This window comes from Babylonia areolata, chromosome 10 (assembly GCF_041734735.1).
Source record: "Babylonia areolata isolate BAREFJ2019XMU chromosome 10, ASM4173473v1, whole genome shotgun sequence".
Classification (NCBI taxonomy): domain Eukaryota; kingdom Metazoa; phylum Mollusca; class Gastropoda; order Neogastropoda; family Buccinidae; genus Babylonia; species Babylonia areolata.
Window position 1 is genome coordinate 41232027 of NC_134885.1, and position 15889 is coordinate 41247915.

Consider the following 15889-nt stretch of genomic DNA (forward strand, 5'->3'; position numbering starts at 1 on the left):
GCAACTACAACTTCTTCCTGATCCGGGAGAGCACTTCAGTGAAGGAGGTGGGCGTGGCTTTCGTAGTGTGTGTGTGTGTGTGTGTGTGTGTGTGTGTGTGTTTGAAGAGAAGTGCGTGCATGCATGTGTGCGTGCATGCGTGTGTGTGTGATAGTGAGTGAGTGTGTGGGTGTGTGTTCGTGTATGTGTGTGTGTGTATTTGTGTGTGTGTGTTTTAGGGTGTGTATTTGTGTGTGCTTTGCATGTGTGTGTGGGGGTGGGGCTAGGGGGCTTGCATGTGTTATCATTTTTTAATCTACTGGATAGCATCATCGACAGTTGGAAACATACAGTTTTCTGACCTTTATTGGTTCAGTGTGTGTATAAACAGGAACACTTCTTCCTCTTCTTTGTTCAAGGGCTGCAACTTTCATGTTCAGTCGTATGTACACGAGTGGGCTTTTACATGTAGGACAGTTTTTACTCCGCCGTGTAGGCAGCCATACTCCGTTTTCGGGGGTGTGCATGCTGGGTATGTTCTTGTTTCCATAACCCACTGAAAGCTGACATGGATTACAGGATCTTTAATGTGCGTATTTAATCTTCTGCTTGCATATACACACGAAGGGGTTCAGGCACGAGCAGGTCTGCAAATATGTTGACCTTGGAAAAATCTCCACCATTTACCCACTAGGTGCTGTTACCGAGATTCGAATCCCCGACCTTCAGATTTAAAGTCCAACGCTTTAACCACTCAGCTATTGCGCCCATCAGAACAGTTCAACGTTGTGAAGTAATCTGCATTTTCGCCAGGGTTTCGTTACTAACCCATACAAATGGGCTGTCTGTGGGGGAAAATGCAGGGAGCAAACGGGCAGTACTAGGTGAGTTAAGCCTGGGGGATTAGGATGCAGTTGACTGACGTGTGTTGTTTTTTTTGTGTTTTTTTTGCTGCCCCATCATCTGCACCGTTTCAGTGGCATTACTCCCACACCGCCCATTCAGATTCCCCCATACACAGCAACACCCGGGTTCGTCCGTCACAGTTCCAGCGTCGGCAGTCCACAGGGAACCATCGATGTTAGGTCGCCAGGTGGCCACACACCAGAGGAGACCCTGCACTGCTGCTGAGTCACTTTGGTGGTGTTCAGTGGTGCCTGTTCTGTTTTAACGTACTTAGGACTCCACCTACTAAGCCCCCTACTAATGACAATAATGGCTTAGTCGCAGAGCCAGACTGAGTGAGCGTCCCTCCCAGAGTGGAGACCGCCACCACGCCCCTCAAACAACAGCCCCCCATGAATCTGCTGACACTGATGAGATTGACAGGACTCACCCCAAGCACGGAAGTGGAGGGGTATCGAAACTGAGGTCACCATGAGAGCAGGGCATGAAAGGCCACAGACTTTGTGACGTGTGTTGTGTGTGTTGTTGGTCCGCTGTCAGTGTGGAGGCCTGGGAGGCTTCATGCAGAGCTTTGTGGGAGAGGTCATGGCCATCGCCAGGGGTCACGTGTCGGCCCTGGGGGGCAACGCCCTGGTCAGCTATCAGATGAGCCACTGCGTCCTCTTCAGCAACCTGCATAAGAACCAGGTACCGCTTTGTCTGTCTGTCTGTATGTCTCTCTGTCTGTATGTCTCTCTGTCTGTACCTCTAGCTGCCGCTGTATCCTCTTCAGCAAATTGCATAAGAACCAGGTACCGCTTTGTCTGTCTGTTTTGTTTGACTGTATGTCTGTCTGTCTGTCTGTACCTCTGGGTGCCACTGCGTCCTCTTCAGCAACCTGCATAAGAACCAGGTACCGCTTTGTCTGTCTGTCTATCTGTCTGTCTTGTTTGTAAGTCTGTACCTCTGGGTGCCACTGTGTCCTCTTCAGAAATTTACATTAAAACCAGGTACCGTTATGTCTGTCTGTCTGTCTGTCTTGTCTGTACCTCTGGGTGCTGTTGTTTCCTCTTCAGCAACCTGCATAAGAACCAGGTACCGCTTTGTCTGTCTGTTTTGTTTGACTGTCTGTCTGTCTGTCTGTCTGTCTGTCTTGTTTGTCTGTATCTTTGGGTGCTGTTGTTTCCTCATCAGCAACCTGCATAAAAACCAGGTACTGTTTTGTCTGTCTGTTTTGTTTGACTGTTCGTCTGTCTGTCTGTCTGTACAACTGGGTGCTGCTGAGTCCTCTTAAGCAAATTGCATAAAAACCAGGTACCGCTTTGTCTGTCTGTCTGTATGTCTGTCTGTATGTCTGTCTGTCTGTACCTCTGGGTGCCGCTGTATCCTCTTCAGCAAATTGCATAAGAACCAAGTACCGCTTTGTCTGCCTGTCTGTCTGTCTGTCTGTCTGTTTGTACCTCTGGGTGCCACTGCGTCCTCTTCAGCAACCTGCATAAGAACCAGGTACTGCTTTGTCTGTCTGTCTGTGTGTCTGTCTTGTTTGTAAGTCTGTACCTCTGGGTGCCACTGCGTCCTCTTCAGAAATTTACATTAAAACCAGGTACCGTTATGTCTGTCTGTCTGTCTGTCTGTCTTGTCTGTACCTCTGGGTGCCACTCTCTCCTCTTCAGCAACCTGCATAAGAACCAGGTACTGCTTTGTCTGTCTGTTTTGTTTGACTGTTCGTTTGTCTGTCTGTACAACTGGGTGCTGCTGAGTCCTCTTAAGCAAATTGCAGAAAAACCAGGTACCGCTTTGTCTGTCTGTCTGTTTTGTTTGACTGTTTGTGTGTCTGTGTGTCTGTCTTGTTTGTAAGTCTGTATCTTTGGGTGCTGTTGTTTCCTCTTCAGCAACCTGCATAAAAACCAGGTACCGCTTTGTCTGTCTGTTTTGTTTGACTGTTCGTCTGTCTGTCTGTCTGTCTTGTTTGTCTGTACAGCTGGATGCCACTGTTTCCTCTTCAATAAACTGCATAAAAACCAGGTACCGCTTTGTCTGTCTGTTTTGTTTGCATGTCTGTATCTTTGGGTGCTGTACAGGTATGACTTGTCTGTCTGTCTGTCTGTTTGTCTTGGTTTTGTTTTTTTGTCTGTTTGTCTTGTTTGCCTGTCTGTCTGCCTGCATGTATCTGTGTGTGTGTGTGTGTGTGTGTCTGTACCTGGGTTGCACTGTGTCCTCATCAGCAACCTGCAGAAAAACAGGTACTGCCCTGTTGTCGCTTTTTGTCTGTCTTGTTCTGTCTTGTCTTGTCTTGTCTTGTCTTGTGTCGGTGGGGAACAGAAGCATGTGCATTTGCTTATCTCTTTGCCCTAGTTAATTAAATATAATAAAAAGTTTTCTGTTGGTTTATTTAAAAAAAAAAAAAAAGTTTTGTTTTGTCTCAGTTACAGAAATTAAGTTACACTGATCCATTATTCTGATTCTTATAAACCACGTTGTATCAGAAAACCAGAAACTGAAGCGAAACAAAATTATGTTTCACCAGTGATAGTAATGATAGTAATAAGGAAAAGAAAAAAAAGCACCCTAAAACAAACACACCCATGTGTATGTTGAAAAGGGGGGGCGGGGGGGAGGGAGACCCGAAGAAGAGAGGGGAAAGAAAGGAGAACAAATCTGAATGAAAGACAGTAATCACCAGTCTTACTCTGCTGCTAACATTGCTGCTTTTGTATGTGTACTGAATATTTTACATTGCTCCTACTATAGATGAATTATCTGGTGACCTGTTTATTGTCTGCATATTTTCATAGCTTGTTTTACTGTTCAGAGATGCCAACTGTTATGATTTCGCCATATTTTGTTATTCTCAGTCGCTTTTTGTTCTGACATTTCGCCACTGTCAAAATTGTTCAAATGAGTCCATTTTTGCCTACTTTGCTTGTTCACATGCTTTCCTGTCGTAAAATTACCCAGACACTAGACCTATTGATCACGAGGCAAGGACAGTCACTACCACTTGGTCTCATGTGATGATGCTCAGCTAAATGCGTGCATGTTTACATTTTTTGTGTGCCTTGTAGATGAAATATACGTTTGCTGATGTGGCTTGGAGGCCAAGTGTTCCTCCCAAATTCAAAATGTTCCTGCCAAATTCCCTGATTGTTCCTACAAACGCTTAACGGGTTGGCATTTCCATTATTCGTTGAGCGTGTATACAATGTAATAATTGAATAATTTTGTTGTTAAAAAACAACAACAGCAACAGAAACAAGAGTTTTTGAGGAAGTGGTTGTATTTTGGATGAGACGATAAACCGAGGTCCCGTGTGCAGCACGCACTTAGCGCACGTAAAAGAACCCACGGCAACAAAAGGGTTGTTCCTGGCAAAATTCTGTAGAAAAATCCACTTTGATAGGAAAAACAAATAAAACTGCACACAGGAAAAAATACAAAAAAAACCGGGTGGCGCTGTAGTATAGCGACGCGCTCTCCCTGGGGAGAGCAGCCTGAATTTCACACAGAGAAATCTGTTGTGATAAAAAAAATACAAATACAAAATATATTTGCTGTGTCTGCAGGCCCAGTGTTTGATCAACGTGTGTGGGGACGCCGTACAAGTCAGCTACGGCAGTGAGGCAACGCTGTCTGTGGAACTGCCCACTGATCTCCCCTGATTCCTGGTCTCACCCTGGAGACGTCATTTACATATCTGTGTGTCTGGATGGGAGGGCTTTAGGGGAGGGGAGGGGGGCGTGGTGTGGTGGAGGGGTGCCTGTGTGTGTGTATGGGGGAGGAGGTGGGTTGTGTGTGTGTGTATGTTGAGTGTGTGTTTGTGTGGGTGGTTGGGTGGGTGAGTGTGTGTGCGTGCGTGCGTGTGTGTGTGTGTGTGTGTGTGTGTGTGTGTGTGTGTGTGTGTGTGTGTGTGTGTGTATGCGCAGCCATTTATCAACAGAGATTACTGTGATCAGATAAAAAAGCGAGTCATCTACAGTTGGGTTACTCTTAAAATGAATTGTGTACACTGTGAAAATATTTCTGTAAATCTGTAGAGTCTATGTAATTAGAGTTACTCAGTGAATTTGTCATGATTTTTTTCCCTGTCTGTTGTTTTATCATTTATGTTTATGAACTGATATAAGACTGATACGAGAAAACAGAACAAATTATTCTTCAGGGTAGAAATAGCTGATATGTTGCTGCTTGAGAAACTTGACGTTTTCATTTATCATTGTATCAAGCCTTGATTTCTTTTTTTTTTTGGTTTTGTTTTTTTGTTTTTGTTTGTCTTTTTGTTCACCTTTGTCTCATTCATGTTATATTTTTATTTATTCTTTTTTTACCCCCAGAATTTGGACTGTTTTGTTTTCTAGATGATGGTGATAAGGGTAATGACATTGCTGCTATGGTGGTTCATTCAGGATTGGGTCTGTTTGACAAGGCTTTACTCACATTATATAACCCCAGTGTCACAGCCAGGCCTGAGAGGTGCAGACACCTGTGTTGGTCAGGAAATTTGAGCAACACTCCCACAGACGAGTGAAAGGCACTGAGCTTTGTGGTCCCAGTCTTTACCATTTGAGCCCATATCACACTCAGCTGTGGGTAGGAACTGGCCATGAGCCCACCACCTGGCCCCCCACAAAACCCCACCTCTGATGGGTATCGAACACGTGTCCTCTTGGTTACCTGTCTATGCTGCTAACCACTTGATCACAGCGGCTGGCAGTATCTACTTTTTTTGTTCTAAGGACTATGATAAAGCTTTTTTTTTTTTTTTTTTTTTTTTTTTTTTGCTGGGTGGTGATATTTGATACTGTTGAGATCGTAATATATTTGTGTGATGTTTTCCTGTGTGAAAGACTTTTTAAAATCTTTTAACATTTTTTTTTATTTATGTAAGCGACTTTTGGTTTGACTATCTTGGCAGATGACTGTATTGCGTAGTGTTGATGGTATGATATTTTCATCCTTCATCATTTATGAAAAGATTTGGTTAGCTTTTTCGTCGTGATGTTTATTCATTTTGAGTCTATTTATTTGTGTTTGATAGATAGGTTTTTTTTTTTATAATCTTTATAGTGTCAGTATTTCACTGACTGTGAAACTCATCAATTAATGATGGAAAGTTGATTAATCAGTTCAGTTCTGCGCATTTCCTAGAACATCATTTCATTATTAAACAACAAAAAAAGTATGGTATTCGTTGCTCTGTTCTTTTTATGGTATTAGATTCGTCATTGTGTTTTTCATGTACTGATCAAAGTTATGAGATGTTTGGTATAATGTGTTGATGAATTCATTGAGCATCATGATAAAAGTAAAGTGAAATTTCTTAGAAAACCTCAAGTGTGAGATCAGGGGCATACCTCAGCTTTAGCTGTGCCGTCAATCCACAGCCTTTTGAACCTTCTGTTTTTCTTTTCTTTCTTTTATTTTGGATAAGTTGTATTCAGTTTCACGAGTTATCAGGCTGTACCTTTTTTCTGTGTTTGACATCGATCTTTCCACTTAGTATCCTTGAACATCTCTAGATTTATCCATTTATTTTATTTGAAATAATTTTATTTTTTGCATGCTGCATATGTGGCTTACTGCATTGACCTTTTCTTCAACTAAACAAGCTCATGAGCAGTTTAAAAATAATTATTCTTTCATATATTTATTTATTTATCTAAAATGCATATACATTGACTGATTTTTTTTTAATAAGTACTTTGCCCTGCACTGCATTAAAGAGTTGATAAAAATAAAAGATAAATAAAATGTAGTTCCTGGTGCAGAAATGGAAAAATTTTTTCAACATTTGCCCCACCGCTCAAACACATACTTATTTAAAGAAGAAAAAAAAAGATTTTTTTTAATATAAATGCTATCTTGCACTGCATATACTGATTGAAAATTGATTGATTTTTTTTATATAAATACTGAACCCAGCACAAAGCACTGCCAGGTGTAGACATATTGTTTCATTGAAGCAGTTTCCACTTTCCTACATGTGCATTGATAAATGTAAGCAAAACGAACTATCTTTGACAGTATTTCCAGCAGTGTCCACACATGTCAGTTTGAAAGAAACACAAACAGTGGTCGATTTCAGCATATGTTCTGTGTTTTTGTTTCACTGTAACGGGGAAGTCTGCTGAGGCTGTTGACTCCATGGGGCTGAATGGGTTAAAAAAAAGAAAGAAAAAAGAATAGAATAGAATAGAATAGCATGTGTCTTTATTACCAAGTGTACCGGGGTCACAAGGAATATTGGGGGGGATAGTACATAACAAGGTACGAACATAAATCGAAAAATCATACACAAACACAGATACAGTAGAAATTAAGATACATACAAGTGCATATCAATATAAAAACTTCTGCATACTCACACATGCACGCACTGCACACACACACACACACACACACACACATGCGCACATGCACACACACACACACAAATTCACTCTCTCTCACACACACTCTCATGCACACGCACACACGTTTGAACAGAAGCTGTATATTATATGTGGATGGGGCTGATGACTAAATCTTCAGGTAGACGGTTATTGATAAAACATAGCTCTTCACATAGAAGTTGGAAAAATTAAAAACAACAAGAAAACAAAAGAAAGAAACAAACAAAACCAAAAAAACCCCAAAAAACAACAACGAAACCAACAACATTAGTTCCATCGCTCCAACATAAAAACTGGATGGATGCAGTGACTGGACAGTTAGCTGAAGATGTTGCACGGAGCAGACCTGTGGATTTTACACAGGAAAGGTCCCCATAGCCTTACACACTGGGTTGTTGTGAGAAAAAAAGTATTTAGGTTGTTGATAGAAGGGGAAACTGGGTTGTTGTGAGAAGAGCATTTGGGTTGTTGATGGAAGGGAAATTTGGGTTGTGAGAAAAGTATTTGGTTTGTCAATAGAAAAGTAAATCGGGTTGTTGTAAGAAGAGTATCTTGGATAGAAGGGTCAGTGGGTAAGTGGATTGTTGATAGAAGGGAAAATAGAGTTGCTGTCAGAAGGTGTTTGGATTTTTGAGAGAAAAGAAATTTGACTTGTTGAGAGGTGGACACTTGAGTTATCTAAATGGAATTCTGTGGTGGTTGAGAAAAGGCACATTATTTTGCTGATCATATGGAAATTGTATTGTTCAGACAAAGGGAAGTTTTTGTGTTATTGTGGAACAGAGAAACTGGGTTCTTGTGAGAAGAGAAATTGGGGCTGTTGAGAGAGAAAATGAAAAACATGGATGATGATAATGACAATGATTATATAGAAGCGAATTTGAATGTGTGTGTCAGCTGTATTTGGTCGACATGAAAATAAATGAATTTTACTGCTGTCATTCCATTATTCCCATAAGAAAAAAACAACTAAACAAACAAACCCAGTCATGGATCATACCGTCCAAAACATGGACTGCTGTAGCGAGGATTTCGTTAGTTAGAGAATCACACGTTCACTGAATGCTGATGTTGTTCAGTAGAAATGAAGTAGTTTCGTTTTTGAATCTTTTTTTTTTCTTCTTCAGTTGATAGCTTTTTGTGACTTGTGATAACAACGATTGTTTATGTACATATTGTATCATATGTATATATTGCGTCGCATTTTTGTCTTTTGTGTTACTTTGCGTTAGAACACTGAATAAAATAATGATTTGGACATTGGTGACAGCACTGAGCAGATCGTTGTTTGCATTTGTTGCTATATGTGTAGGCGGCACTGTCGTTCAAAAGTGAATTACAATATTGATTGTCAGTTAGGGAGAGTTATGCAATTGATACTTAGCGACAGTAATATATTGATACCTGGTGACAGCGTCATGTTAATGCTTAGGCATAGGGATATATTAGTATGTGGGGATGGCAACATATTGATGCCAAGCGACAACATATATTGATGCCTAGGGATGGCGATATATTGATACCAAGGTATGGCAATATATTGATACCTATGGAATATATTGATACCTATGGGATGGCAATATATTCATACCCAGGTATGGAGATATATTGTTTTATTGATACCTAGGCACTGCAGTATATTGATACCTAGGCACTACAGTATATTGATACCTACGAACTGCAGTTTATGATACTTCAGAACTGCAGAAAATTGGTTACAAGGTACTGCAGTATATTGATCCCTAGGGACAGCAATATATTGATACCTAGGTACTGTAGTGTACTGATCCCTAGGGACAGCAATATATTGATACCTAGGTACTGTAGTGTACTGATCCCTAGGGACAGCAATATATTGATACCTAGGTACTGTAGTGTACTGATCCCTAGGGACAGCAATATATTGATACCTAGGTACTGTAGTGTACTGATCCCTAGGGACAGCAATATATTGATACCTAGGTACTGTAGTGTACTGATCCCTAGGGACAGCAATATATTGATACCTAGGTACTGTGGTGTATTGATCCCTAGGGACAGCAGTATATTGATACCTAGGTACTGTGGTGTACTGATCCCTAGGGACAGCAATATATTGATACCTAGGTACTGTAGTGTACTGATCCCTAGGGACAGCAATATATTGATACCTAGGTACTGTAGTGTACTGATCCCTAGGGACAGCAATATATTAATACCTAGGTACTGTAGTGCATTGATCCCTAGGGACAGCAATATATTGATACCTAGGTACTGTAGTGTACTGATCCCTAGGGACAGCAGTATATTGATACCAAGGTACTGCAGTGCATTGATACCTTAGGACAGCAATATATTAATACCTAGGTACTGTAGTGCATTGATACCTAGGGACAGCAATATATTGATACCTAGGTACTGTAGTGTATTCATACCAAGGGACAGCAATATATTGATACCTATGTACTGTTGTGTATTGATCCCTAAGGACAGCAATATATTGATACCTAGGTACTGTGGTGTATTGATCCCTAGGGACAGCAGTATATTAATATCTAGGTACTGTAGTGTATTGATGCCTAGGGACAGCAATATATTGATACCTAGGTACTGTGGTGTATTGATACCAGGTACTGCAGTATATTGATCCCCAGGGACAGCAATATATTGATACCTAGGTACTGTTGTGTATTGATACCTAGGTACTGTAGTGTATTGATACCTAGGTACCGTAGTGTATTGATACCTAGGGACAGCAATATATTGATACCTAGGTACTGTGGTGTATTGATACCTAGGTACTGCAGTGTATTGATTCCTAGTTACCGTAGTGTATTGATACCTAGGGACAGCAATATATTGATACCTAGGTACTGTAGTGTATTGATACCTAGGTACCGTAGTGTATTGATACCTAGGGACAGCAATATATTGATTCCTAGTTACTGTAGTGTATTCATACCTAGGGACAGCAATATATTGATACCTTGGTACAGTAGTGTATTGATACCTAGGTACCGTAGTGTATTGATACCTAGGGACAGCAATATATTGATTCCTAGTTACCGTAGTGTATTCATACCTAGGGACAGCAATATATTGATACCTTGGTACTGTGGTGTATTGATACCTAGGTACTGCAGTGTATTGATTCCTAGGGACAGCAACATATTGGTATCTAAGGATGGTAATACATTGATACCTTAGGACGTCAGTATGTTGATACCCTTGAAGAGAGAAAAGGGCTATTTGAGTTGTATGTAAGTGAGAGAACCATGACTGGTCAAGAGCTGAGTGTTGGTCCAATAGAAACTGCTTCCGTTTTTGACATAATCTGTATCTTGGCTGAAACTTCTTATGAATGCAGTCTACCGCATGCTTTCTTTTTCTTCTTCTTCTTTTTAACTCTCTCCATGCGAACGGCGAAAGAGATGATGTTAACAGTGTTTCACCTCAGTTACCATCATCAAAATATTGCAAGCGGAAGGCTCTTATACTGAAGACGTGAATGTTGACAAAGAATACCACAATTCTGATGACGGAAGCTAAAGGTTGGGTTATTCAGACACCCACTGGACATCCAAGGGGTCTGTGTAGAGGAGAAGAGAGGACTGGCCGTACTGAGTGTGTTAACACAGCATAAATCGTGGTGACTCAGAACTTGAGTAGTTTCTTTTATTTCTTCAAATCCCTGCTCTGTCATTGTCGATGTTTTCCCAGTTCCGCTGATGCTGGGTCTTGTATGCACACTCTCACCAAGGCTTATTCTGCAGGGTTTATTTTATTTCATTTCTATTATTCCTAATTTTACTTTATTTGTATATTTATTTATTATATATCAGTTTTCTGCTCATTCTGCAGGGTTTATTTTATTTTTTTTAAAGATATTTTACTTGATCTTTAAAAAAAAATTATTTATGTATCTATTTATTTGTTTGTTTATTTATTTGTTTATTTATTTATATATTATCTATCATTTTTCTGCTCATTCTGCAGGGTTTATTTTATTTCATTTTTATTTTATTTCAATTTACTTTATCTTGTTTTGTTTAATTATTCATACATTTATTTGTTTGTTTATTCATTCATTTATGTATTTATTTATTTATTGATGGAGATGGAGGAGTAATGAATGAGGAGCTAGCAGATGATGACGACAGAGAATTGTCCTTGTAAGCAACAGCACACACAAAGAAGCAGATCTTTAGCTCATATCAGTCAAAGCATCTCTCGGAGTGCTTTTTTTGTTTTTTTCCTTGTTGTTGTTGCTGGTGTTCAGAGCTGGCATCCTGGTGTTGTGGAGGTTTCGTTTGTTTGAGGGAGTGTGTGGAGTCCTGGGTGTCTGTCTGTCTGTCTGGCTGGCTGGTTGGCTGGCTGGCTGGGTGGGAGGTCTGTCTGTCTGTCTGTCTGTCTGGGTGGGAGGTCTGTCTGGGTGGGAGGTCTGTCTGTCTGTCTGTCTGTCTGTCTGTCTGGGTGGGAGGTCTGTCTGTCTGTCTGTCTGTCTGGGTGGGAGGTCTGTCTGGGTGGGAGGTCTGTCTGTCTGTCTGGGTGGGAGGTCTGTCTGTCTGTCTGTCTGGGTGGGAGGTCTGTCTGTCTGTCTGGGTGGGAGGTCTGTCTGGGTGGGAGGTCTGTCTGGGTGGGAGGTCTGTCTGTCTGTCTGTCTGTCTGGGTGGGAGGTCTGTCTGTCTGTCTGGGTGGGAGGTCTGTCTGTCTGTCTGTCTGGGTGGGAGGTCTGTCTGTCTGTCTGGGTGGGAGGTCTGTCTGGCAGTCCGAGGGGGAGTCCAGGATATGTGGTGTCTGAAATGTTTGGAGACCCACTCTTCGATTGAGTGGGACGGCATTTTGAGCTCTTTCGTTATGTGGTTATCATTTATTATTTGTTCTTGTTTTACTTTGGGTGTTTTTTGTTTGTTGTTGTTTGTATGGGCTTTAAAAAAAAAAAAAAAATTGTAATTTTTAAAATTTTAACTGTGTCTTTCATTTTCATTCTGTTTTATTTGATTTACTTGCCTGTTTATTTTGCTTTGATTTGTTTATTTATCTGTTGATCTTTTTCATTCATTCATTTATTTAGTATTTATTTATTTATTCATTCATTTATAGTTTGATGTCTTTTACATACCTATGGTAGGCTCTCGAGATATGACCAGTGCGATAGGAGTCATTGCATAGGTCAGGCATCTGTCCCAGTGCTCCACCCCCCACCCCACCCCACCCCTCGCCCACACCCCACACCCTCCATCACCTTCTACCCTGCCCATTGCTTTTCACAAATTTGTTCAAAGCAGATGTGGTGTAGCAGATATGGGTCAGTCCGTATCCTTGGATGCCTCCATGAATCGAACTGGAACTCAATATATATACAAGTTTAACTCACTCAGTACGGCCAGTCCTCTCTTCTCCTCTACACAGACCCCTCGGATGTCCAGTGGGTGGTCTGAATGACCCAACCTTTAGCTTCCGTCGTCAGAATTGTGGTATTCTTTGTCAACATTCACATCTTTAGTATAAGAGCCTTCCGCTTGCAATATTTTGATGATGGTAATTGGGATGAAACGCTGTTAACGTCGTCTCTTTCGCCGTTCGTATGGAGAGAGTTAAGGTACCTTCTTCCTGCATTCTTGGTTCCTCCTTCTTGGTTGCATTCTTGTGCGTTATTTGAACGAATGTCTAGCTTTTTTGCACAAACTTTTTCATCAGTTAGTTTATGTTCAGTGCCTTTGGATAAGCACTTTCTGAGTGGTAAGAAGTATTTTTTGTTGTTATTCTTGTTGTTTTATAATCATTATCAGTCTTGTTGTTCTTGTTGTTGTTAGTATCATTGTTGTCATTATTTTATTTATTTTTTTGTTCTTTTTCTTGTTACAACTGGTAACATGGGTTCAGCGTATGTAAATGGATTGCTGATGGTGATGACATTGTAATTGGTGGCATGGGTTTATCAGAGTATGTAAATGGATTACTGATGGGGATGACATTGTAATTGGTGGCATGGGTTTATCAGACATATAAATGGATTTCTTGCTTATGTTTATATAATCGGGAAATGGATTTCCTGCTTATTTAATTGACTACTTTTGGTTTCTTGTTTTTTTTGTGTGTTTTTTTTTCTTTTCTTCTTGTCCCTCTCAGGTTTCTGTCTCATGGGGTACATAAAGGCTACACATTTTACTTACGGATCTTTCACTTTGCCATTCTTTTACCAAACCACATTTTGGTGTCATATACTGTACCATGTCAAACTGATGCAAACTAGGCCTATTGGTTTGCTCTGCTTGGCCAAATTTCGCGCGGCTAACAGTGAAAAGACGGGCCCACCCGCTCTCAGCCAATCAAACGCCTCATGTTAGGAGTGATAAGAGAAAGACAAAAGAGTGACAGGGAGAAGAGGAAAAAAAAAAAAAATCAGGAGAAACAAATTCTGAGGACATTGTAGTTTGTATAATTCTGGTCAGAGATGAAGGCAATGAGGTCTGAGTTATGCTGCTTTCCAAACTGAGCTGTGTGTGTGTGTGTGTGTGTGTGTGTGTGTGTGTGTGTGTGTGTGTGTGTGTGTGTGGACCATGTTGTCCGAAAACCATATTGATCAGTGTCCATTGTTGGTCCGTCTAAACTGCTCCTACAGACCTTGTTTGTCAGAGTAATTTGCCCTTGATCAAAACAGAATCCGATTTCGCGGGGTGTTCCGGTTTGGTCTCTAAAAGTGAAAGTTGTTAGTTCGTTGATTGTACTTGTGTTAATGCGTTGCAGTGGTTCTGGGGAAAATGGGAAGAAAGAAGTACTGTATGTGCTGTTCCAACTTCAAAGGAAAAAAAGGTCAAAGGAAGATTAGTGACGCTGCACCCAGTACTTACCATGAATTGTTTTGCAAAGAGTGTGGCGAGCAGGCTTGAATAATAATAATAAAAAAAAGCATTTATGAACAAAAACTCTTGATGCATAATATAAAAAACAAACAAACAAAAGAACAAAACAAAAAACAAAACGAAATGATAATAAAAATAGAAAAGATTCTGATGATCAAAAATGCTGTCAAAAACAGGAAACAAAACACTTCATGAACAACATGACAAAAAAAGAAAAGAAAAAAAAAAGAGGTTTAAATGAACAAAAAGGCTCTGACGAAGAGAAAACAAAACAAAAAATAAAAAGCCATGAACCATCTTAAAGGAATTCTTTGCCAAATAGAAAAGACTGTAGAAAAGACTGATGAACATTCATTTCTTCTGTTAATGACGCCCTTCAGCTGTGCAGTTATATACCCAGCATACAAAAAATATATATCTCTCAGCTTTTAGTGCAAAGTCTTGTCTTTTTCTCTTTTTCTTTTCATATACATTTGGAGCTTATATTACATGGAGATTGCTAAATATTGCATCAAATGCTCTTTTTCTCAATAGTGCATGAGTGAATGTGTATTTGTAAGCGTGGATTTTGACTCAAAGAGGCGATTTACACAAGGCAAAATAAAGAGGTTCTCTTCAGGTCTCAAGTGAATTCATGCTTCCACACACATCCAGATGGAACTGAACTACTGAGATTACCTGGCGATGTAGTTTGAAGTGGATAACATTCCAAAGGGTCAGTGTGGTGATGTCTGGATTTTACTGTCCAGCTGCCAATGGCTGGCATTTTATAGCTGGTGTGAACAGGCCAAAGTGGACTGTATATATATGTGTGTGAATACAACGCTGATGCAAATTTGTCTGCGTAGGATATGGCTGGTTGTGTAAATCGTCTCAGTTTGTTCATTATCATAGGAAGTAGAGATTGTGCACTATGGTATGAAATAATCTTTTCCCCAGTGGTGTATGCGTTTGTGTGTACATGTGTGTGTGTGTGTGTGTGTGTGTGGCCATGGGTGTGTAAGTGCTGAGTTCAGACCTGAAGTACTCGTATTCCTGTATACATGAAAGTGTCATAGTCATTCTGATTCACTATAAAATCTAGTCACACATAACAGAGAGCTATGTACCTTATGAAGTGTGGTTTGTTGTCATTGCTTTATAGTACTCCATGTCTTCGTTTAGCATTGCTTACAAACCAGCATTTCTGCCTTTATCACACATGTGTACAATTATTATAGTCAGCAGCTTCAACTGCTTAGAACTGAACATCATTTTTCTGTGTTGATTCCTTTCATTTGTCAACACTGTATCAAATAATTTAGTTTGAAAAAGCATGCTTGAGAGAGAGAGAGAGAGAGAGAGAGAGAGGGAGAAAGTGTGTCAGTGTGAGCGTGTGTGCTCTTTTTTTCTTTTTGTGTTCTTTTTTTATTTTATGTTATTGGCCCTTCTTTCCTCCCCTCATACATGCATGCTAATTTGCACATTGAGTTCCTGGGCTGGGTTGCACGAGTGATCGTTGCAGCAGCAAGTTTGCTTGAACGTGAAGAACGTTCTTAACTTTATGCTAAATCCATAGACTTAGGAACATTCTGAACGCTAAGCAAACTTACTGCTGCTAATATTGCTCATGCTACCCAGCCAGGTCATGGAATTCCCGGGTTTTGTTTTGGTTTTACATCTACTTTTTCGTTTGTTTGGTTTCGTTTGGTTTTTGAAAACATGAGGCGTTTTTTAAAAACATTCCTCGGGTCTCCCTGCTGTTGACCTTGACCTTGACCTAGTGATGACTAAAGTAACACTGCTCTTGAG

The 15889-nt window shown here is 40.4% G+C and overlaps 1 protein-coding gene across 1 annotated transcript in view; it reads left to right on the plus strand.

Annotated features, from left to right (window-relative positions):
- LOC143286598 (C2 domain-containing protein 5-like) overlaps window positions 1-4552 on the plus strand; it is an 81968-nt gene extending 77416 nt beyond the window's left edge. The window contains exons 29-31 of the mRNA XM_076594230.1: window positions 1-47; window positions 1426-1572; window positions 4428-4552. The exon at window positions 1-47 is cut by the window's left edge and continues 79 nt beyond it. Coding sequence (XP_076450345.1) covers window positions 1-47; window positions 1426-1572; window positions 4428-4523 — 290 coding nt within the window. The 3' untranslated portion in view covers window positions 4524-4552. The remainder of the gene's footprint in view (window positions 48-1425; window positions 1573-4427) is intronic.
- Window positions 4553-15889: the final 11337 nt, after the last annotated feature.